This window comes from Heteronotia binoei, chromosome 21, assembly GCF_032191835.1.
Source record: "Heteronotia binoei isolate CCM8104 ecotype False Entrance Well chromosome 21, APGP_CSIRO_Hbin_v1, whole genome shotgun sequence".
NCBI lineage: Eukaryota > Metazoa > Chordata > Lepidosauria > Squamata > Gekkonidae > Heteronotia > Heteronotia binoei.
The window spans coordinates 25,534,414-25,559,757 of NC_083243.1; the positions used below are offsets into that span (position 1 = coordinate 25,534,414).

The 25,344-nt window shown below is 45.2% G+C and overlaps 1 protein-coding gene across 2 annotated transcripts in view; it reads right to left on the reverse strand.

The window, feature by feature from the left end:
• TDRD9 (tudor domain containing 9) overlaps nt 1-25,344 on the reverse strand; it is a 182,700-nt gene that overhangs the window by 79,583 nt on the left and 77,773 nt on the right. For both annotated transcript variants that reach the window (XM_060262919.1, XM_060262918.1), the window contains exons 5-8: nt 24,479-24,601; nt 23,238-23,318; nt 21,646-21,813; nt 7,690-7,793 (exon numbers count right to left, since the gene is read on the reverse strand). In XM_060262919.1, the coding sequence (XP_060118902.1) occupies nt 7,690-7,793; nt 21,646-21,813; nt 23,238-23,318; nt 24,479-24,601 (476 nt within the window). The remainder of the gene's footprint in view (nt 1-7,689; nt 7,794-21,645; nt 21,814-23,237; nt 23,319-24,478; nt 24,602-25,344) is intronic.

Here is a 25,344-nt window from a genome sequence, read left to right on the forward strand (position 1 = left end):
TTTTATTCAAAGTGTGAGCTTTTGTGCGCAAGCACACTTTGTTGGATAATGAAATGGAACTAGAAATATCAGGTGGACATATAGAGGGTGGGTAGCAAACCAGCATGCAAAACAGTGAAGGTGTTTTAACAGATTCCTCTCCCCACAACAGACACCCTGTGCGGGAGGTGGAGCTGAAAGAGCTCTGAGAGAACATGTGACTGACCCAAGGTCACCCAGGAGGCTTCTTGTGGAGGAGTGGGGAATCAAACCAGGTTCTCCAGACTAGAGTCCACCACTCTTAACCACTATACCACATTGGCTCTCCTGTGAGGATTAACAGCCATGCCGGGTCCCTATTAGGGAGAAACATGTGGTATAAATGGTTAGGCCTCCTATTGCAGACCCCCTGTTCCTCAAGGGTCCACTAACTCAAGGGGGGGGGGGGATTTGGCAGGCAAAGCAGGCGACAAGAGGAGGAGGGAGGCCAGAAAGTTGCTTTCAGGAGTGTGGTTGCACTTGCACAGTTTTATTTTATTCATTCGTTTACTTCATTCATACATCCAGCTTTTCCCCCCACTGGGGACCCACCATTCACCTCTTTACCATTTTATCCTAACAATCAGCTGAGAGAGTGACTGGCCCAGGGTCGCCTAACAAGCTTCCATGGCAGAGCAGGGATTTGAAACTTGGATTCCCAGGTCCTAGTCTGACACTCTAACCCAGGGGTGGCCAAACTGCAGTTCAGGAGCCACATGTGGCTCTTTCACACATATTATGTGGCTCTTGAAGCCCCCACTGTCCCATTGGCTGGCTTGGAAAATGCATTTAAAGTTGCTTTCTTTCCATCTCTCCCTCCCCCCTCCCCATCTGTTTGCCTCCCTCCCTGTCTTTCAGCTCTCAAACATGTAACATTTATTCTACATGTCTCTTATAGAATCATAGAGTTGGAAGGGATCTCCACAGGGCCATCTAGTCCACCCTCCTGCACAATGCAGGAAACTCACAAATACTTCCCCCTAAATTCACAGGATCTTCATGGCTGTTCCACTGAGGAATCACTCTAATGGTCAGGAAGTTCTTCCTAATGTTGAGCCGGAAACTCTTTTGATTTAATTTCAACCCACTGGTTCTGATCCTACCTTAAGTTAAGCTAGTTTGGCTACCTCTGCTCTAACCACTACACCACACTAGTTCTTGATAATGTAGGAGCCAAGCCACTGCATCCATGTCAGAGTCTGTTAGAATGGCTGCTTTCCACCCCTCAAAAGGAGCTACCAGCAAATTAATTTTTGCATCAGGAACTGAGGTTTTAAAAAAAGAAAAAGTACAGCATTTGTTCTAATTTCCACATTCCGGAAAGTTTAGTGTTATAAAACCCCATCCTCAGTCAATGGAAAACAGTATTTAAAATTATTATTTTAATTAGAAGTATTGGTTTGGATACTATTTTATTCCTTTCACAAGCCACCCAGAGTGCTTTGTAAGCAGGGCAGGGGGATATATGTCTTCCGAATACATCATCTGATCCTTTTTGCTGGTTTTTAAATAGGACACAGAACTCCATTCTGACAAATTATGAAGATAAATCCCTCTGACAAAAGACATTTCCCAATTACGATCCTTACTGAGAATTTCTTGAAGAACTACCGCTGGCTGGCCTCATTATACCAGAGTACAAAATAAATCAGTTTTAGAGAACAGCAAACAGAGTCCCTTCACTTCTGAGGAACTATTAAAGCATGACATAAAATGCCATTGATATTATCTCACTTATGTGTTAATTGATGGCAGTCCAGAAGCAATGATGTCTAATGTAATGTATAAACTTTACACTTCACAGCACAGGCATAGAGTTAGAATAAATGCTACATTTAAAAAAAAATACTATCGGAATGGGGGAAGTAAGGCTTGATAAATATAAACTACTGGAGGTGGTTTTTTATTGGTAAAAATAGAAAATGTGATCAGGGAAGATACATATTGGAAACAAAAGCACAAAGACTTCAAAAAGCTACAGACCAGACTGAAAAATAGCAAGGGCATTACTCTGGAAATCAGAATAGTACAAACGTGTTCAGTCCAGATGTGGAGGTCCAGGTTCAAATGCCCATTAGGCCACAAAAACCCCTGGGCAAGTTCAGGATACTGACCTTTTCTCAGACTAATATACCACACAGGATTATTCTAAGATGATGATAACAAGCTAGAGCATCACGCAGCATCCTAAATGCCTTGGGTAAAAACTATGACACAGCGTCCACAATGTATTCAAATGGAAGTTTTAACTACATTTAAAGTAAAGTTTCAGGAGGTTTTAGCTCCTGATGGGTGACCTTACAAGCAATAGCCTGTACAGAAGTGCTAGAACAGCAGCCTTCAAAAGGGCCACAGAGTCCTTTCAGCTCTGACCATTTGCTCTGGAACCCCCATACTTGTTGCAGAGGATTCTGGGACACATAATAGGGCACAAGTTCACATGAGGCACTCACCAGGCCTACTGGGTTTCTCACAAATCCCCAATAGGCATCAGGGTTTCCTTGAGCATAGCTTAGAAAATCACCATGTTAGATGGGGTTGCCTGCTCTGGGTTAAGAAATATGTGGAGATTTGGGGGGGTGGGGCATGAGGTAGGAAGATCCTGGGTAGGGGAGGGACCTTGGCAGGTTATAATGCCATAGAGTCCACCTGCCAAAGCTGCCATTTTCTCCAGGGCAGCTGATCTCTGGAGATCAGTTGTAGAGATCGCCAGGCCCCAAACAAAGGTCAGCAAGCCTATTCACACAAGTAAACAGACAGTGAATGGAAAATACTTACAGCAGCTGTTGAAAATCTAGAAAATTGATCAGCTTTAGGATGGCTCTAAGGTTTAGGGTGGTTCTATGCTTTGGGGTATGCAGTCCCAGATAAAGAACTACATTAAGACCATTTTCACGGCTGTAATCTGAATGCTATTAATCTCATTTACATATTCTCTTGTCTCCATGACACTAACGGGAGGGGGGAAAGCTAGTTCAGAGATACCAGTTCATCCTAACCTATTATCATTATCACCACCATCATTATGGCTTTTTTTGTAGCAGGAACTCCTTTATATATTAGGCCACGCACCCCTGATGTAGCCAATCCTCCAAGAGCTTACAAAAAAGAGCCTTGTAAGCTCTTGGAGGATTGGCTACATCAGGGGGTGTGGCCTAATATGCAAGTATGATGATGACTGCGGATGATTGATGATGATGATTTCCCACCCTCCCCACAACCATGCTCAGGGCAGGTAACAACAATTGAAACATACAAGTTAATAAATATATAACATACAAGTTTTAAAAGATTTAAAACCAACATCACAAAACTCCATTTCCAGCACCCACAAATGCCTCTGACAAGAGCAGGGCATATGATGATTAGAATGAGATCTCTTTAAAGAGGGCAGTTCTCCCAGGGAGTATAGGCAGGTATAAGCCGTAGCTATTTTATACAGTATTTTGTTCTGACAAAATTAAGTCAGAGATATATGGGCATGGGGGGAGAGTTAGGGGGAGAGAGAAAGCACATCAAACATTTTCATGATACAAAGTGATTGTTTGTGTATGAGGGCTTTTGTCTCTGTTTGCTGTTCTGTGTCATGGCGCAGCTCAGGCACACAACCATCAACATTACTACAATTTTTTTAAAAAATACACAAAGTCCTTCCAACATTTGAACTGCTTGTAATTATAAGACAGTCCACCCCTCCTTTTTACCAAGTTATCTTCTCCCTGATGCATATTTTTATTACCAGCCTAGTGAATATGATTTCTACTTGGGAGCCGTCATGATTGAAAATTCCTTTAATATTATGCTCTAAATTTCTGTGCATGCCTACCCAGATGAGAAACTATGCTGCAAAATGCTACAGCACGAAACAAAATCAAATTGCTTTAATCTGTTCTGCACTCTGAACTAAAACGGACATTGAGCATAAAAGCCAGATCAGAGAAACAAGAGAAGCTCCAACAGCAAGACTTTCTGTGCTGCATCTCTTTAAAATGGCTCTTAGTCCATTATGATTATTTCATACTACACATACAGAGTTTTGCCCTGCCGTAATGTAACACTACACTTTCATCCAGTATGGCTTGGAGAGTCACCCAAGCTGTCCTTGAGAATCTTTTAAATATCAAAAACAATTTTTTAAAGAATAGTCAAATCCAGCTGCAGATTCATCCAAGCAGAATTCAAAGAAGTTATGCAGAACCAAAACCGAGCACAGAACAAATATCGCAACATGTCTTGGAATGGAAACAGTAGGACTGTAAAGATCTGTGTTGCTTGATTTGGACTTTAGTGTCATAGTAAGATGATTTCTTAATGCATAGAAGAGGAATATATTTCAGGGGCCACATGCCGAACAAAGACCTCTCTTCCTAATTTCTTGCACTCGCCCTTGATCAGTATGGTTTTTAAAAAAAAAAAAATCAAATGGAAGGTTCTTCCTAAATAAATATTACTATAAAAATTACACATAAAGCCGCAGTGTTGTGTACTGGACTTTATGTTTGGTGGGAAGCTTTTGCACGCACCCGGGCAGCAGCGGGAAATGCTAGTGACATTTTGATTCATCTCAGGATTTGGACGCTAGCAGTAACCAATGAGCAGTCATTGTGCGAAACTTGACTGCCGTGATGTTCTTATTTGAACTCCAATGCATCAAATCCAGTATTTAACACTGGCGACCAGGATACACAAACCTACTTGTCCAGAATGGGAACTGAATGGAACAGGTCATTTAGCTTTGAATAAAGCCAAACCTAAGAAGAGACGTTTTGGAGCAGGCTAGGAAGGAATTCTTAATGGGTTTCTGGCTAGAGAAAGATGACACTGGCCACAACACTACTGATTACAGATTCCTCAGGTCCTGGCACCTCATAGGCCAACTATTGTCCCCAACCCGCTTGTTGGGGTAACCAAGGGCAGAGGGGTCGTATTCCTGGAAGCGCTGTCAGTCCTGAGGATGGCTGTCCTGTGCCCCGGAGCCCCTGATGGGACTCCCCGTTTAGTCATGCAAGCAGACCACCCTGTGCATGTTCCTAAACTCCGCAAGAGGCAGGAAACTTAGCTTGTCTGGCTCCACCACTAAACCAAACCAAAGGAACCTGCAATACTTGCACCAATACAGTTGAGAATCCACAAGTCATATGTCATTGCCCTCTGTGGGGCGGTATACTCCATCCAGGTGGTCTGTAAAGATCACCTGCATTGTGGGAAAATTCCAGGCACTCAATCAGCACAAACCATGGGCTAGAACAAGGCCGAGAGTGCCCTAAAGAGGCGCACTCCATCCAGCTGACTTAGGGCAAAAGTCCTGGATGTTCTCTAAGCTGCAGAGTCTTGTGAGCAAAAATTCTACTTTGTGAGCTCCTGGCATTAAAGTTGTGAGCTACTGCATACATTACTGTGAGCCGGAGGCTAAAAATCTGTGAGCTAGCTCACACTAACTCAGGTTAGACTGGCTCACACAAAGCAAAAGTCTGTGTACCCCACCCATTCCATGATGGGCTGACCTCTGGGGAGGGCTGCAGGAAGCTGCTTGAGAGCTGACTGGCTGACAACGAGTGCTGAGTCCAAATGTCCCAAATCATCCTTGCTTCCCCCCCACCCACGCACAAATGGCCCCTCTGGCCTGTGGCTGGAAGTCTGTGTAATAAATTGCAAAATGCACAGGTATACACTGGTGCACCCCATTCCGGGTAACAACTAGTTTAGACTTCCAGCTTCTCCTCAATCCCACATATATGCTGTTCAGTTTGGGTCAGCATATGTAGGGGCTCAGCCTTACCTGGGAACCATTTTCCTGATCTGAAATTATTGGGGGGGTGGGGGTCAACGTTAGAGATACCCATATTTATCCTAGGGGTGCTGGTCAGACATTGCAGCAGCTCTGGATCTGCCAGTCCCATGCCTGAGCCTGCCTCAGCGGGGAGGGCGGGGTATAAATAAAATTATTATTATTATTATTATTATTATTATTATTAATTATTATTATTATTATTATTGATTTCAGCCTGATCAACCTGTATATTTGCTTACTGATTGCATTGTCTTCTTACAAGATCCTAGCACGAATACACAGGTATGTGGGGTGAAAAAACCAAACCAGGGATCACTCCATTCTTTAGAGCTGTGGAGAAAAGCCATTTTGGCTGGTCTTTCACTGGGAGTTGGCTGAAGGAGTCTATTAAATTCTAAGCAGGCTTTGGGCCTAGTCTCTTCCTCCTCCCCTCCCCCTCCTGTCTGGAACCAGCAATTCTGGGGGGAGCCTCCTAGAGAGACAGAAAGTCCTTGAGGCTTGCCTCCCAGAATGCTGCAAGAGAGGAACTGGATTTTATATTGGAGATTTTGGGCGGGAAAACAGACAGCAGTCAGTCAGTTCAGTCTTGGAGTTCAGTTAGCTCAGAAGGTATGGTCAAGCTTGCAACAGTCCAAGTAAGGTGTTCTGCCCTGCATGTCATCTAGTTACGGCAAGTATTATAACGGAGAGAATGAGTGGTTTTTTCCCTGATTTGTTTCTTCTGTTCACTATTTTAAAATACATGTACATAGTTATATCCTGTACATAAATATTTTGTGTAAAGTGGAGTCCTCTGTGCCACATAGTTGCCCCAACCACTTGGAATGCTAGGAGTGGGTTGGGAAATCCGTAGTGTGGAGAGAAGTGGTGAAGCAGATGGTTGCCAACTCTCCAGGGGAGCCCCAAATATTCACAGGAAGGTGAGTTCAAAGGGAGGTTTGGAGGCTGTCCCACCTAACTAGCACCCTGGACAGGGACAGTGGTGGCAGCGAATACCCTGAGGCAGTAAAGTGAAAAAGCAGGTTAGGAGGCTGTCCCACTTAACTAGCACCCTGGATAGGGACAGTGGCGGCAGCGAATACTCTGAGGCAGCAAAGTGCAAAGGCAGGGCCGGGGGCAGCTAGCCGACGCAGGACTGGTCCACCACGAGAGCTATCTCTCTATTCAACTGGGCAGGAAATGACCTATCTTAAACTAGAAGCTCTGTCCCTTTTCTTCAGCGAACATCCCACTCCTTGCCACCTTCCCAGTCCTCAATCGGTGCTAAAGCAAATTCTCTTCAGCAGTCAGTTCCCAACTCTTTTTCTCAACTGACGCTAGCCAATAAAAGCCTTTGGAGCAGCCTGTCACTCAAAGGCATTAATCCTCCACAGGCATTAATCCTTCACAGTCCGTCACATGTTTATACAGCTCTTATGAGCTTTCAAAGCACAGTCCGTCATGCACACAAAATTAGCGTTCTCCTGCTATATGAGCTTCTTGCTTGCAAGCACTTTTTCCATCTGAAGAAGTTTCCTACCTGAACTGAACAATCTAAAACCAGGATTTCTACTTGACTGCTGTCTGTGATTAAACTAGTCCCCAATTTCCATTCAGCACGTTGCACGAGTCTGCAACGTGCCATCAAGACTATATAAAGCACGGACCATCCTGAAAAGGGTGGAGCAGCTTGGTAATACAAGCCTTGGCTTAGCTCTGCTCTCATTTTATTGAAATAAATTTTATTTTCTTCCTCCTTAACCAGACTTTGCTGAGTGTTTCTATTGGGCTTGAGGATCTGAGGAATCTGAGGAACAAGCACTTGTACAGAACTCTAATCTGCCAGCATCCAAATTCCATTCGTTTACCAAGGAAACAGGCAGTATTTAACAGCATCTTACTTGTTCTCCTTCATTTCCAGCTCGTCAAACCACTGGATCAGGGCGACAGCAACTTTGTACATCTCATTTCGTATCAGTGGCTCCTCGACAACCAGTTGAGGAATCTAGGGAGAGAAAACAGTTTAACTGCTGGGTTATTCACAGCACTTTACCAGCATGATGCACAGAACCAGGGCTTTTTTTTGCAGCAGGAACTCCTTTGCCTATTAGGTCACACACCCCTGAGGTAGCCAATCCCCCTGGAGCTTACAGTAAGCCCTGTACTAAGAGCCCTTTAAGCTCTTGGAGGATTGGCTGCATCAGGGGTGTGTGGCCTAATAGGCAAAGAGTTCCTGCTACAAAAAAACCCCCTACAAAGACCACAGAAGTGACTGGCAAAGAACAACAGAGATGGATGAATGGAATCGGGCAAGAAAATGGAAGTAAGATGAAGAAGAAAGTTAAGGAAAAGCTTTGGTAACGGACATAATAAAAGGTGGGTTTTTAGAAAAAAGATAAGCCTCCAGGGAGGAAAGGGAATAAAAAATGGATTTACAAACTACTGCGGCAGCATGGAAGGGTCTGCAGTGCTTCTCCTGCGGGGATGGGGAGGAGGACGAGATTGAATTTTGTTATGTGTGTGGACTCAAGGGAAGACTTTGGGTGTTCCTGCCAGGCTCATTAGAGACATACGAACTGAGCTTGGGGACTTGGGAACAATGGGCTGCAGGATACAAATCTCTGCAGCCCTGGACCAATCACAAGCTCCGCCAGTTTGAATGACCCAATAACATGCTTGCGCGGGAACCCAGGGATGTGTGTAAGTTTGGGCCCATTGGCCTAGTTCTAAGTCTTGATTATGCAGCCTATACTATGCTGTAACAAATAAAGAGCTTGTTATCACTCATACCATGGCTCATCGATGCACAGAACCCACTATATAATAGATATATACCCCCACCCCTCACCACCTGAAGGAGTCTCAGAGTGGCTTACAATCTCCTTTCTCCTTCCCTCCCCACAGCAGACACCCTGTGAGCAATGTTCCCTCTAAGCTGTGGAGTCTTGTGAACAAAAATTCTACTTGCGTTAAATTGCTACTGGCATTAAAGGTGTGAGCTACTGCATAAATTAGTTTGCTCTGGGACCATTTTCCCTGAGCTAAGACAAAAAATGTGTGAGCCAGAGGCTAAAAAACTGAGTTGGCTCACACTAACGTAGCTTAGAGGGAACACCGCCTGTGAGGTAGGTGGAGCTGAGAGAGCTTTGACAAAAACTGCTCAAGAGGAACAGCTCTGTGAAAACTTGCGACTGACTCAAGATCACATCAGCAGCTGCAAGTGGAGGAGTGGGGACTCGAACCTGGTTCTCCCAGATAAGAGTCAGCACACTGAACACTACACCAAACTGGCTTGAGTTGACTTAAAAGGTGCCTTCGAAGAAGAGGCCACCCAGCCACCCGGCAGGACATTCCCACATTGACAGCGTTCTTCAGAATCATGGGTGGCACTGGCTTGGGAAGGGGGCTCCCATGGCTTTCCCCATTACCCTGGAAATTACCCCATTACAAAGGAAAGAGCAATACTACACCAAGTCCTACTCTGCTGGCACAGCATGATAACCCAGTCTAACGGTGGAAGCAACTGCGTGCATAGCAGGGCAGAGATATGAGGGGGAGGACAGTAACTCAGGGTCAAGAAGCACGGAGATGCCAGCAAACAGAGGAAATTGCATACTTAGCTCACAGGATATGATATCCTGTAAAGTAGAAGCCAGAAAGGTTAGCGGGAGACGGGATACAGGGAGGACAAAGGGCAAAACTAGACACATGCAGGGGTTTTTAGCAGCAGGAACTCCTTTTCGTATTAGGCACACACCCCTGATGTAGCCAGTCCTCCAAGAGATTACATTAGGCCCCGTACTAAGAGTCCTGTAAACTCTTGGAGGACTGGCTACATTAGGGGGTGTGGCCTAATATGCAAAGGAGTTCCTGCTACCACAAAAACCTCTGGGCACAAGTGATGCAAGTTGGGTTGGGTGGCACATGTCAGATTGAGGAACTAATGTTCCTCAGGGCACCAAAGCCCGAATTGGTATGGGAGTGAAGTAGAGGTGCAAAGGGGGAGCCTCCAGCTATTCCTCCTGCACCATGTTCACAAGCCAACACGGTCACAGAGGAGGGGTTGAACCACTGTGTGACTCCGTGTAGAGTGACTGAAGCACGACATCCCACAGCAGGCAAAAAGGGCCCTCCCTGACCATTCCATCTCAGGAAAATGGCGCAGAAAGGAAGACTGAAGTCCCACCTTCCCTCTCCGTGTCCAAAGCCAAAGCAGGCGCTGGGGTACTTGGGAACTTTAATCCTCTGATGTTTGCAAGTCAGGACAGGGGATGCCTGACCAGACTTGTGTTACAGATATCATCAACTTTGGCCCTTTAAAGAAGTTGACGCAGGCCCAGATGTTTCTCATTAGTGAAATTCTATTAGCTAATGCTTGCTCCGCTTCTCTGAGTGCTGAGAAGCTCCAGAGGTAGCATCAATCCAGGTTGGTCCCCTCTAGAGTAGAGCAGGCTGGAGACATTGTTGTACTGTTTGCTTTAATAACAGATATACAGGTAAAGCAAAGGTAGAGGTATATCCAGAAGCAACGGAACTGTTCCAGTGTCAGATCCCAGAAAGAAACTGCGTACCCTTCAAGGTGCTTTATCTAACTTACAGCAGATTCCGTCTCTTCCAGCCTATCAATTGCATTTGCTTTCCGTACAAAGACACACCTGCCCTCCAGCCAGGTGGGAAGCTCACCTCTTCCAAGCCCCTCATGGACACCTGAACAACCCATTTACTGAAGTTTCTTACGGAATACGGTGAGCCATGCTCTCACTGTGTCACAACATGTCAAAAACCAGAAAGTTACAGTGATTTCACATCACTTCAATGTGGCTGTTTGAGGTGACAAAGCAAATTTTTCCACCCATGCGCAGAAGACAGAACAGCTGCAAAGTATATTTTATTACCAATTAAATTCCTGACACTATCCAAATTCAGTGCTTCTTCCAGGGGGATGCTGGTGCGATGGCATGGTTAGAGTGTCAGACAAGGATTTGTGAGATCCAGGTTCGAGTCCCCCCTTCAGCCATGAACCTGGGGCCACGCATCTGCTTCTTAAGTCTATTCCACTTCACAGCATTATTGTAAAAATACCATGAGGACAGAGAACCATACAGCCTTCCCTTGGAGGAAAGGCAAGATAAAAATGTACCAGAAGATGGAGAGACACCCATTACTATGATTTTACTCTCATCCAAAGTTCCAAAAGTGATTAACTGTTTCAGCAACACAAAGAGAAAAACTCTAGTCAACAACAAAAATAAGCAAACTAGGGTTTAAAGGATCCTCATTGATTCCATTCCTTTGTTAATGTTACAATGCTGAGATACCACAGTAAAACAAATTCACACTGATTTATCTGTATGTTCACCCTTCACATCCCTTTACAATGGCCATCATCTTGAAAAGCTGATGTGCACATTCATCAGAACAAAGTGAAAGCCCTGTGCAGCACACTCCAAAGAGATATGAAAATAAGGTAGACTGCATTTCCACCAACTACAAAGCTCATACTGCAGCTCTCATTAACCCCAACTACAAAGCTCATATTGCAGCTCTCATTAACCCCAACTACAAAGTCCATGTTGCAGCTCTCATTAATGTGTGTGTACTCATTCTTCCATTAAGCTTGTTCTTCCTTTAAACAGTACACGTTTATCTCGAAGCAGCAAGAGCATTAGCCTATGGCTCTTTGTATAAAGCCTGCAGGATCATCTTCTTCAAGCAATTTTCCACTCTTCAGAGTAAAGTCATCAGCTGAAGTTCCTCGGCTTTGAGAGCTTTCAGATCTCATCTTCTCACCTGGCTGAAGTGCCTCTGCTGTCCTCCTTTGCCATCCCTTAACATGATAGAGCTGCCACACTGCTTTATGAAGGAAGGCTGCGTTCTGACAAAAACGAAAGTCCACAAGTTTTAACACAACTGTCTGAAGCGAACCCATCCAAGTCACAACTGCTCCTGATGAACTCCGTTTCACCCTTTATGCAGCTTTTGTACTGATACAGTAGAAAAATCGAGGGAGTGGATGACAAGGAAACAGAGTGAAACTGAGCAAAACTCTCCTACCTCCCAAGATACCCCAAAATATAGTTGCTGTCCAAACCAGCCACTGAATTCCCAGATGAGATCACAGTCAATTAATGTATATAGAACTGGGGTGAGTCCTACTCCATTCTTCCACTCCACAGAGCAAAATGTATTAATAAAAATATTTATACCCCACTTTCCCTTTTGGTTGCATTTGAAGCCTTCCTTCAACTTAAGTTGGAGGAAGACTCATAGGAAAACTGCTGGATCCCCCCACTATGTAGTCTACTGGCATGTGCTTCCCAGAACAAGCCATGCATATACTGTATTGTCCAAATCCTTAAACCAGGGGTCCTCAAACTACGGTCCGCAGGCCAGATGCAGCCCGCTGAGGACGTTTATGCGGCCCGCCGGGTTATGGCAAAATTAGACCGGAAGTGACATTCGACCTAAACTCGCGTTAGCAATGCACACTTCCGGCACTGGGCTGAGGCGGCGGAGACAGAGTGTGAGGTGATACCGAGGTGAGGTGAGTTCCCAGGCCGGGGTGTGTGGTGTGGGGAAGGGAGAGAGATGCAGAAGACGGAGAACTGACGGCCCACGGCCTTGTACAGTAATGGCAGTCCGGCCCTCCAACAGTCTGAGGGACAGTGAACTGGCCCCCTATTTAAAAAGTTTGAGGACCCCTGCCTTAAACCAAAGCATTTCGCATGCACTATTAAAACGAGTTAAGACGCCACACACATAACTACAGTTGAAAATGGCAGCTGTGCATCTAGTCCCTCCTCCCTAAAATTCAATTCACATTGTCCTTTTCTGTATTTCTGCGCTCCCTCCCGATATCCTTTATTGTTTGCTGATAAAATGATATATGGTAAATTCTTCTAGATAGAAGCTAATCAAACTGCAGTTTTCAGCAGCAAGTCATGCATTTTCCATTCGCAGCGCGACTAAACCCCAGGTGAATTCATGATTCGAACCAGGGGTGCTCTCCAGCTGAAACTCTTAGCTGCTGTGCTATACAAGTCAACAAGGAGAAAAATAGATTTCAAGGACAGCACCTTGCAAGTAGCTTAAACACACAGCCACACGCTTAAAGCTGCAACTGTCTTAAGAAAAAGAAGAAGACTGAAGGTTTATACCCCACCCTTCTCTCTGAATTAGAGATTCAGAGCGGCTTACAATCTCCTATATCTTCTCCCCCCACGACACCCTGTGAGGTGGGTGGGGCTGAGAGAACTCTCACAGCAGCTGCCCTTTCAAGGACAACTCCTGCGATAGCTATGGCTAACCCAAGGCCATTCCAGCAGCTGCAAGTGGAGGAGTGGGGAATCAAACCCGGTTCTCCCAGATAAGAATCTGCACACTTAACCACTACACCAAACAGAAGGAAGGGAAGGGAAGGGAAGGGAAGGGAAGGGAAGGGAGGAAAGAAAGAAAGAAAGAAAGAAAGAAAGAAAGAAAGAAAGAAAGAAAGAAAGAAAGAAAGAAAGAAAGAAAGAAAGAAAGAAAGAAAGAAAGAAAGAAAGAAAGAAAGAAAGAAAGAAAGAAAGAAAGAAAGAAAGAAAGAAAGAAAGAAAGAAAGAAAGAAAGAAAGAAAGAAAGAAAGAAAGAAAGGCAGTACAACAAACAAAGGTGCTCATCATCCAAGGAGGAATAGATGAGAATGTTTAGAGCAGCGGTATCAAACATGCAACCCAAGGGCAGCTCAGGTCCCCAGAAGACTCCTATCAGGCCCACCAGCAACTCACTGTCATCTACTTCCTTCTCTCAATCTTCCTTCCTTCTGCATCACAGCTTGCTTTGCTAGGCTTGCTCAATCACATAGGAACTACAGAGCAAAGCCTCCATTTTTTTTCCATTGGCTGACCAGCACATGAAGCAACTTCTGTACAAAAGCTCGTAATGCCCAGCCATTCCATATTTTCCCCTGGGTCTTAGGTGAAAAGCATTGACCATGAGATTTCTGTAATGAATGTCAATAAATCAAAAGTAGGTTTGCAACTAACAGATACACAACTGAACAACACCCGAACAGCATACTCAAGGCTGCTACAGCACAGACATCGTCTCCAAATTTTGATGCAATAATTCAGAGCAAGAGGTGTCAGTTATCAGAAACTGTTACATAAACAAAATGTTGAAAGAGTGCTAATCTTTTAAGCACATTTTTATTTTTATTTTAAAACAAATCTTTCTGCTTGCCTGTGTCCTTTATAAAGTTTACGTCTTCACTACCAGGCGTTACATTTTCTGACACGCATGGTCCGGGCCCCACAAAGTCCCATTTGTGTAAGATCCGGCAAATGAGTTTGACACCCTTGGTTTTAATGAATAAATAATCCAACTTTAAGATGCCACCATTCAACACTGGTGTAACAGATGAACATGGCTACTCCTCTGGAGTCTACTGAACTTACCCAACAAGGATCATAGAATACGCATTACTGCGCATTGTCCTTTGGAACATATGAAGCTGCCTTATACTGAATCAGACCCTCGGTCCATCAAAGTCAGTATTGTCTACTCAGACTGGCAGCGGCTCTCCAGGGTCTCAAGCTGAGGTTTTTCACACCTACTTGCCTGGACCCTTTTTAGTTGGAGATGCCGGGGATTGAACCTGGGACCTTCTGCTTACCAAGCAGTTGCTCTACCACTGAGCCACCGTCCCTCCCCAAGAGGAAGAGAAAAGGCCTTCTGAGTACTGGTGAGAATGCCATCTATTTTAAACACTTTTACACTATCTACAAATCTGGGTGCAGAAACCAAAGACATATACCATAGCTGTGGTGGTGGACAGTGCTGCCATGTTGCAGCCCAGTTATGGTGACCCAAAGGCTTTTCAAAGCAAGAGACACTCAGAGGTCATTTGCCACTGCTTGCCTCTATGCCACAATCCTGGACTTTTTTGGTGGCCTCCCATCCAAGTACTATGCAGGCTGACCCTGCTTCGCTTCCAAAGATCTGAATACTTTCTTAATACTTTCAACACCCTATATGGAGCTACTACTTCACACTCAAATCTGATTAGTTAGTGCAGCATCTCTTTCTCTTTGTAGTACAGCAATGGTCCCCTGCTAGCTTTCTGGAATTCAGCTTGTTTAATGTACTTTACTCCCTGACCCAGATAGTCCAGGCTGGCCTGATCGCATCAGATCTCAGAAGCTAGGGGCAGAATTCTAGCAGGAGCTTCTTTGCATATTAGGCCACACACCCCTGGTGTGGCCAGTCCTCCAAGAGCTTACAAAAAAGAGCCTTGAAGGATTGGCTACATCAGGGGGTGTGGCCTAATATGCAAATGAGCTCCTGCTAGAATTCCACCCCTGTCAGAAGCTAAGTAGGGTCAGCTTAACTTGTATGCAGGGGCAGGCAATGGCAAGTCACCTCTGTACGTCTCTTGTCCTGGAAACCACAGAAGGGGTCACTGTAAGTTGGCTGCAACTTGACAGAGCTTTCCATCACGACCAATGGACTTTAATAATGTTCATTTCACTGTTCTGATGATCCACAAGGACTGACTCGGCTTAGCGGTGGTGGCCTTACTGCACCTGTGCCCGCCCATCCATGGGACCTGGCTGCTGGCATCATGTGACCTGGTGTCATGTGACCCGGGGGGGGGGGTGACTGTGCTACCACAGGCACAGTGAGGCCACTGCTGTCAAGCCAATATAGTTCTCGTGGACTGCTTCCTGCTGGTTGTGGAGGCAGCTCCAGGGTGGGCTGTCCAGCTCCACGTTCCTCCAACAATGCCACTGCTATGGTCAAAGAGGAGATGCATTTCAGTTGAAGAACAGACAAGGTCACTTTATGTTGTTGGGGGGGGGCAGGAAGCAGCTGCACGCTGAGTCACTTCCCTCTTGCCTTTCTGAATGGGAAAGTGGGCCCTCTAGTCCTCCAGCCCAGGCTGAGGAACGGAAAAAAGGCAGCGGCTACAGGCAACCTGACAGGTTCTTTTATTTTAATTTTTCAAGATTTTTGTGACATCAGAAGTGACATCATGCCAACTGGTCTCCCCCCCACCACCACCACCTGAAAAAAATTCTCTAGCTACAGGCCTTCTTAGCCTTCTGTTTTGCTAGGCTCAGGTTTTGTCAGAGAGAGATCTTGGGGCCGTGGTAGATAACTCACTGAAAATGTCAAGAGTGTGCGACTGCAATAAAAAAGGCTAACATCATCCTGAAAATTATTAGGAAGGGAATTGAAAACAAATCAGCCAGTATCATAACGCCCCTGTATAAATTGATGGTGCGACCTCATTTGGAGTACTGTGTTCAATTCTGGTCACCGCACCTCAAAAAAGATATTATAGCATTGGGAAAAGGTTTAAAAGATTATGCATGGGATAGAGAAGGTAGAGAAAGAAGTACTTTTCTCCCTTTCTCACAATACAAGAACTCGTGGGCACTCCATGAAATTGCTGAGCAGTCGAGTTAGAACGGATAAAAGGAAGTCCTTCTTCACTCAAAGGGTGATGAACACATGGAATTCACTGCCACAGGAAGTGATGGCAGCTACAAGTATAGCCAGCTTCAAGAGGGGATTGGATAAACATATGGAACAGAGGTCCATCAGTGGCTATTAGCCACAGCATATTGTTAGAACTCTCCGTCAGGGGCAGTGATGCTCTGTATTCTTGGTGCTTGGGAGGGGCAACAGTGGGAGGGCTTCTAGTGTCCTGGTCCCACTGATGGATCTCCTGATGGCACCTAGGATTTTTGTTTGTTTGTTTTGGCCACTGTGTGATACAGAGTGTTGGACTGGATGGGCCATTGGCCTGATCCAACATGGCTTCTCTTATGTTCTTAATCTTTCCGTAGAACATCAAATTAACATGACCTCTTGGCACAGAGAATAGGATCGTTCTGTGGTTCTGGAGAAAAACAATTCTGGAGAAAAACAACTCTAAAAGGGAGGTAAATGCTTTCAAGAACCACTGCCGATAGCATTTTATGCAAACCTTGAGCTTGAATCCGAACCCACTGTGATGCATCAGCAATAGACGAGTCTGAATTAGAACAACAGGACTTAATTACGTAAACAATAGGATTTTTAAAACTGGAAAATGAGATCTTACAATAAGGAGCTATTTGACCTGTACCAGATGGCTCAGCACCAGATCTGGTGGCCCCTTTTCATTAACATAGTACCGGATTTGTCCCCTAAGTCTTTGAGGACAATTTTTTTTAAAGTTATCAACCCTTTAGTTAGTTCCCTAATCATCAAAGCCATTCTCTACCTGACTTTCAAAACATTCTGCCACAGGAGCTGATCCAGTGCTGTTCAAAATGCATGACTTTGATGCATGACTGCAAAAAAAAAACCCCTCTCCGCCTCCTTTTTCTCAGGAATTCCAAGGGTTTTTTCCGCTCCCCCCTTCAATGTATTTCACTGTTCCTGAATTGCCCTAAGGTACAAACACAACAGCCTGTACCTTCGCATTTGCTCTTCCCTGCTAAACAAGCAAAAAGGATGTACAGCCACAGGAAGGGTGAGAGAGGGATGAAAATACAGCGGGAAGATTTAAAAAAAAACAACAACCAACAACCCACCCTTAGAGGATTAACAGTTAAATATGTGTGATCTTGAAGAAAAATAAAATCTGAAGGATCAAAACTCTTGTGCACTTTCACGATGTTGGAGGGGATGTCACAAGGTAGGGCAAGCTACTGACTGCAGAAACAGAAGTGCAAACGACAGATCTAACCTGAAAGTAAGAAAACTTCCTGGCTCTCTTTTAGTGCCCACCCCCCATCATCAAGAACCTTTCACAGACATCACATATTATATAATCTCTCCCTCCATGCCGTACATGGGAGTTGACATACCACTAGCACTTATATGAACACTGACAGGCAATTGTTATAACAAGAGTATTCCTTGAGGTTTTTTAAAAAACATATCTCAGGACTTCAGCAGCTGTATTCCTTTGATCGTCACTGCGTGTGTAAGCTAATGCATCTCCTGATGCCCCTTCCGATAAATTATCGATTCACTTATAAATCTGCATTAAACTGACAGTCTAGATTTTTAAACCCAAACTGAGAGAATTTTCTTTTAAAAAAAAAGGGGGGTTAAGAGAGGGAAATCCCTAATTTGCACCTCATTGTGATGACACAGCACTACGAGCAGGACACGCTTCTAGGAAACAGATGGTTTGTGTTTTGTTAAGGATGAGAATCTGTCCGGTTGCAGATAACCAACAGCCATTTCAAGCATTAAAAGCATCTGTAACCCCTCCTTCTTAGAAGGCCCTCAAAAAAAAAATACTCTGTGCATGACGAACACACATATGAATACATGCAGATGCTTTATAATGAATCAGACCCTTTGGCCCATCAAGGTCAGTTTTATCTACCCAGATCAGCAGCGTCTCCAGGGTCTCAGGCAAAGCTCTTTCCAAGGGTTTTTCCCCCTCCCCCCTTCAATGTATTTCACCGTTCCTGAGTTGCCTTAAGATACAAACACAACCGCCTGTACCGTCGCATTTGTTCTTCCCTGCAACTCCTCCCTGCAAACTGAGAGCCAGTTTAGGTGTAGTGGTTAAGTGCGCGGACTCTTATCTGGGAGAACCGGGTTTGATTCCCCACTCCTCCACTTGCACCTGCCTTGGGTTAGCCATAGCTATCGCAGGAGTTGTCCTTGAAAGGGCAGCTGCCATGAGAGCCCTCTCAGCCCCACCCACCTCACAGGGTGTCTGTTGTGGGCAGAGAAGATACAGGAGATTGTAAGCTGCTCTGATTCAGAGAGAAGGGCGGGGTATAAATCTGCAGTCGTCTTCTTCTTCTACATCACCAATTGCCTGATCCTTTTCACTGGAGATGGCAGGGACTGAACTCGGGGGCCTTCTACATGCAAAACAGATATGCTTCCACTGAGTCACGTCTCCTCCAGACCATTTCACAAATTGTGCTTGACAGTCTGGAAGCCTTTATTTTTGCAAATAAAATAAAACCACCAAAAAAGAGAGAAAGGCTTCTGAAAAACTGGTTTGCTCCTTTTGAACAGGTTCTCAGTTCAGGCAATGCACTTGAAAGCGTTTCCTAGAATCATAGAGTTGGAAGAGGCCTCCAAGGCCATCTAGCCCAACTCCCTGCACAATGCAGGAAACTCACAAAAAAAAAAAAGGTAAAGGTAGTCCCCTGTGCGAGCTTCCACAATGTTTTCATGGCAGACTTTTTACAGGATGGTTTGCCATTGCCTTCCCCTAAATTCACAGGATCCTCATTGCTGTCAGGTGGTCATCTAGCCTCTGTTTAAAAACCTCCAAGGAAGCCCACCTGAGCAACTCCAGACATCAAGCCAAACAAATCTTTTAAGGTCATGAGAAGCCATCGTGAATCAGGCCAAGGGCCCATCCAGCCCAACCCTCTGTGTCAATGGGTGGCCAAAACCCAGGAGCCCTCAGGAAGCCCACCAGTGGAACCATTTGTTTCTGATCGGAATGATCCAAAGCAGGGCTTTTTCCCTGCAGGAATCCTCAGCAGCGGAGCTCCACCTGGACCAGTCAGGGCTCCAGCTGGCCCGACCCGCCATGCCACATGCTCCCATGCCAAGTGGTGTGGTCTAATACGCAAATGAGTTCCTGCTGGGCTTTGTCTACCAAAAAAAAAGGACTGATCTAAAGTAGAGGGAGACTTGATGGAATTGAGATTGAATTTTGGTTTAGAATCCCAGTTCGTAAGCAGGAAACAAAAGAGCAATTTGTTCAAGCGCCCAGATCTGGATGTCACAACAAATTGTGGCTTACTGCATTCCTGGTTTGCTGTTTTAGCACTTTGTGCATAAGAGCAGCAGAGGGAGCATCTGAAGGCAGCCAATATGTTGTAACTGCCGGCTGGGAGGATAAAGAAAAATGCTGGGAGGGATGGCCGTTAAAAGAGAATGAAGTATTTATTTAGGAAGCTACATTACCAGAGGTGGGGAGGAGGAGGAAAAGGAAGAGTTGGTTTCTATATTTCACTTTTCTCTACCTTACGGAGTCTCAAAATGCCTCACAATTGCCTTCCCTTCCTCTCCCCACAACGGTCACCTTGTGAGGCAGTGAAACTGAGAGAAGGAAGAATTGATTTCTATATTTCATTTTTCTCTACCTTAAGGACTCTCAAAATTCCTCACAATCCCCTTCCCCTCCTCTCCCCACAACAGTTACTTTGTGAGGCAGTGGGACTAAGAGTTCTGCGAGAGCTGTGACTGGCTCAAGGTCACCCCAGTAGGTTTCATGTGGAGGAGGAGTGGGGACCCAAACCTGGTTCTCCATATTTAGAATCCATTGCTCTTAACCATTACTATAAGCCACAGTGTGTGTGTGTGTGTGTGTGTGTGTGTATATGTGTTTGTGTGTGTGTTTGTGTGTGTGTATATGGATGTATGTGTGTGTGTGTGTATATATACACACACACACACATATTGGCCACTGTGTGACACAGAGTTTTGGACTGGATGGGCCATTGGCCTGATCCAACATGGCTTCTCTTACGTTCTTATCATGCTGGCTCTCAGGAAGACTGGGATGAAGCAAACAGGCATTTTAAGGACAAACAAAATACCTGGCCCTGCTCACTTTTTAAAAACACTTGGTGGGCCCCAAGAAATGTATTAGTGGGTGCTATGGCACCCATGGGCTACCTTCTAAGACAATTATCACTGTGTCCTGAGAGATGCTACACATAGGTTATGCATATAATGTATTCAAAGGACAGGAGAAACAGGTAAATCATTAAAAAGTTCCAAATACTGAACAGACTCCTCTGTAAGGTGTTGTCCTGGTGAAGCAGGTTCTACAGTCCAAATCACAATGTACTCAAAAAAGCAACGTACAGCTTTCCTTGTGGCTCAAGTCTCCACACTCATATCATAAAGACAAAAATACAATGTGATTATTTGCCAGAGCCCTTTGTCAGGTAGGTTTGCTTTCCAAAGGGGCAAGCCTCTCATTAAAAAGCCCCTTGCTCCAATAAATGTTACACACAGAAAGAATTTTTCTTAAGGGGATCCCAATGAGAAATTTCCAGCAGCACAGCTCACTTGATTCAATGTCTTGAGTGTTGTCCCCAACACAATGAGGACCTCTGATCAGGGCTGGCCCTAGACTGTCTGGAACCTTCGGCAAAGCTAACTTCTACCTCCTCCCTCCACCCCTGCACAGATAACGTCACCAAGTCACATGGGGGGGTACCCAATTTGGTGCCCCCAGAAGGCCAGCACCCTAGGCAATTGCCTAGTTTGCCTAGTGGCAGAGCCAGCCCTGCCCGATATCATAAAATATAATAGTCAAGCCCTATTCAGGCAACAAACAAGATGCAGCACTATTCAGGAGACCCTGTACAGAAGAATAATGTCTTTAATCCTTTCTCTGCCTGCCAGACACAACACCACTTCTCTGCTCCCAGTCAATACCGACCCCTCCGCCAAAAGCGGATTTAAAAAGAGAGAGAGAGAGAGGTGGCTGGGAATTAAAGCCATGCAATTTGCACGCTACACCTAGATGCACCGAAAGCATGAAAGAAAGGACACAAAATAATACAGACTACGCAAAAGGACAGAGAACACAAAAGGAAGCACCCAGAGCTTTTTTTTTTTAGCAAGAATGCACAGGAAGGCAGTTCCAGTTGGCTTGGTATCAGGGGTGTGTGGCCTAATATGCAAATGAGTTCCTGTTGGGCTTTGTCTACAAAAAAGCTTTGTGTGAAACAATGGTGATGTGGGGGGGTGTAGCCTAACATGCAAATGAGTTCCCGCTGGGCTTTGCCTACAAAAAAAGCCTTGGAAGCACCCAATACAATTTGGCAGTCAATGACCAAGGGGGCAGGGAAGCAGAACTCCATGTTAACTCTTTGCCATACCCTGATGTGACGGAAGATCGGCTTCAATTCATCCAGATAGTATTCTTCAATTGCGTGGGGCTTGCCTTCCACTTCGAACATGTAGGCAGGACATAGTTTGTTGCGAACTGGAATAGCAAAATAGTCAGCAAACTCCTGGCAGTTGATGGTTGCAGACATTAGAATCACCTAAAAAAGAAAAAAAAAACGGGAAACCAGCAAACCCGATTTATGATCCACAGAACTCCCAAGATGAGGTTTAATTCACTGGGGAAGAAAACCTGAACTGTCTTCTTGGTTTTCGATTACAAAGTCCAAGTTAATACAAGAAAAACTTAGTAAGCATCTTCTGGATTCATAAGGGAATACAGTGCGCAGCCTATGTTTCTGGAAGCAACCAAATACGGCCCTTTAAAAAAAGAGAATGCTGTATTTCAGTTCTGGAGGGACTGGTGGGACTCTAGAATAAGCAGCATGTGAAGGGAATGGCAGGCAAAAGATTTTTAGAAATGCTTTACAGAAAGGAAAAGACAGTCTATTTATTTACAGCATTTATAGCCCACCTTCGTGCCCAATCAGTATCATCAACACCAGGGCCAGCTTGCCCACTAGGCATTTGCCTAGGGCACCAACAAGGTTGTGGTGCCAAATTCGGCCCTCCCCATGCCCTCTAGACAAATCCCGTTTGTCTCCTCTGTCTCCGGCATGTCTTCTTCTCTTCCATCCGCCTGCCCCTTCCTCTGTCCCCTCCTCCGTCACCCACCCCTTTCCCACCTCCATTCCCACACCCCTTACCCACATCTTCCCTGTCACTTGCCCACCTGCCTCTTCCTCCACCAGCCCCCCCCCCACCTCTGCAGCTTGCCCGCCCACCTCGTCCCCGTCACTTGTCCGCCTGCCTCTTCCCCAGCCTCCTCCTCCCTCCCTCCCTCCCCCACTATTTCAATGCCCAGGAAGGGACGGTGGAGTGGCCATGGATTCTTGGGCTACTTTAAGCCCCCCTGCCGATCAGCTGATCAGCAGGTAAAATGGTGCCAGAGGCTCACGGCTCCTATGCCAGCCCTCCGGCATGATTGCTATTCAGTGCGGGGTGAGGGGGCAGCAAGCAGTGGGAAGGACAAGCTGCCGAAATAGTGGCCACGGCCACCATCTCCCCCCACCCTTTCTTCCTGGATTGCATGGGATGGAAGGAGGCAGGAGATGGAGGCAGCAGTGACCACTCTTTTGGTGGCTTGTACTTTCCACTGCTTGCTGCCCCCTCACCCCACACTGACAGTGATTGCACCAGAGAGCTGGCATAGAAGCTACAAGCCTCCAGCACCATTTTTCCCGCCGATCAGCTGATCAAAGGGGGGGGGTGGCTTTCTCAAGTTCACAAATTGGTCCAGACACAATACACACACACAAGCTGAGGTGACATCTTGATGTTACAAAACGATGAGTTGAAGCGCTTTGATTTTCACATCTGGTTTTGCATAGCTGCTCCAGAGGATCAGACTGAGGATCAACCCAGATGAGCTGAAGCGCTCTGATTTTCACATTTGGTTTTGCACAGCTGCTCTAGAGGATCAGACTGAGGGATCAACCCAGTTAAAAATCCATTTCCCGCTCACCTTCACAAATCGTGAATTGGTGCGCAACAGTTTACGAACCACTAATAGCAAGAAATCCATCTCTTCTGTGCGCTCGTGCACCTAAAATGAAAGAAAGAGAACACAAGTAGAAAGTCAGCTTGCTTTAATTCTCAGAGCCCAATTTAATATACAGTGTTTACAATTTTCCTAACCACCGTCTGCACCTACCTTAATGCTAACCATGGTTAGCTTTAAACCAGTGTTATTGGGGCTGGAACTCGCCTGAAGGTTCTACCAAACACTTTGCTGAGCTTCAGGCTCCATAATAATAGCCACCTGGATTCTGGGAGGAGGCCAATCAGGAGTCATTGGGGCAGCCCTTGTACCTATAGTTATGTGTGTTGGGTTTTGGGTGAGGTTATTTGCATGTATATAACCAGGGCCATTGACCCTTCCTGTCAGATCAGTTTCTCTATTGCAATGCTGTAATCACTGACTAAAGAGCTGAAATCACTCTCTCATGAGCGTCCTCCTGCATCGAACCCAGTACTTTTCACAAAGCTTGCAAATAATTAAAGGTCACCTGAAACCCTGAGTTAGAAAACCAACTGTGATGAGTGTACCACAGCAACTGTAACTTTTTACTTTGGTGACCTTCAGATGGCCCATTTATACATGCTCACTTATGTGCAGGAGAGGAGGGAGCTTTCAGGATCTTCTGTAAATCTGCTTAATAATAATTCAAGTTTGCAAGACAGTAGTTGTTACATTCTATTTGTTACACACAGGGAACTCATAACAAATGAGTTCAACATCCCTGGTGTAACCCACCCCAAACAGCTGTTTCCAAGACAAGAGGAAAAATACAAACGCTTTCTAATAATCAACCTGTAATTTCAAATATGTAAATTTCCAGTGCCTAGAAGACTGGCTAACAAACACAAATGATCTGGAAGATACCTGGTACCTGTGGTCAACCCATTTTTTAAAAAAGAAATGCACATGTAACACCTCCCCCCCCCCATAATACATTTTCCTTCTTCACACTGGAAGTTGGGTTTCCCACCGCACACCCAGAGGTAACATAACCTCTCACGTTAGAAAGTGATGGCCATTTGCTTTTTAAGAGCATTAAGGTTTGAGGATCCAAGTATTTATCAGAGTGAAGCCCTTTTGGGCAGTACAGCAAAGAGATGAATTTTAAGCATCTCCTAAGGAGAAAACAAACAAACAGCCAGACTTAATCTGATCTTTTTTTCCCTTTACCCCCCAAAACTTACCTCGTCTATGAAGATGTGAGTGAACTCTGCAAGGCTTTTGGCCGCAACTATTTTCCGAAGGAGAACTCCGGTCGTCATGTAAATCAATCTTGTGTCATTTGATGCCACTTTTTCTAAACCAACCTAGAAGAACATCAGAGACCACGCTTGATTTCAAAAGTCTTTAGAAGCTAACGTGGGGGAAAAGTGAACATGCGCAATATTCCCGTTGCTCACATTTCAAAGTGTTAAATAGAGCCAGTTTGGTGTAGTGGTTAAGTGTGCGGACTCTTATCTGGGCGAACTGGGTTTGATTCCCCACTCCTCCACTTGCACCTGCTGGCATGGCCTTGGGTCAGCCATAGCCCTGGCAGAGGTTGTCCTTGAAAGGGCAGCTGGTGTGAGAGCCCTCTCCAGCCCCACCCACCTCACAGGGTGTCTGTTGTGGGGGAGGAAGGTAAAGGAGATTGTGAGCTGCTCTGAGACCCTTCGGAGTGGAGGGCGGGATATAAATCCAATATCATCTTCTTCTTAAATATGAATCCAGGTAGCAGGAAGGGTGGTTTGAAAGACAACACAGTCTCAGGAGTCATGTTATGTCAGGGGTGGCCAAACTGTGGCTCGGGATCCACATGTGGCTCTTTCACACATTTCAATTCAATAATTTTTATTGGCATGATATCGAACATAACAGGGAACCAATCCATCCATCAAACGGCAATTTGCAAATACATTAAGTGCCTCCTAGATGATAGATATAAAAAATTTGCAACACTTTCAATTACCAATTGGTTCCGAGTTGACAACAAGAAGAAAATTTTATATTTGTCAGGCTTCGCTGTTTGCTCACTCAAACAGGGATCAATGAGTATGGAGCGCAGGTCAGA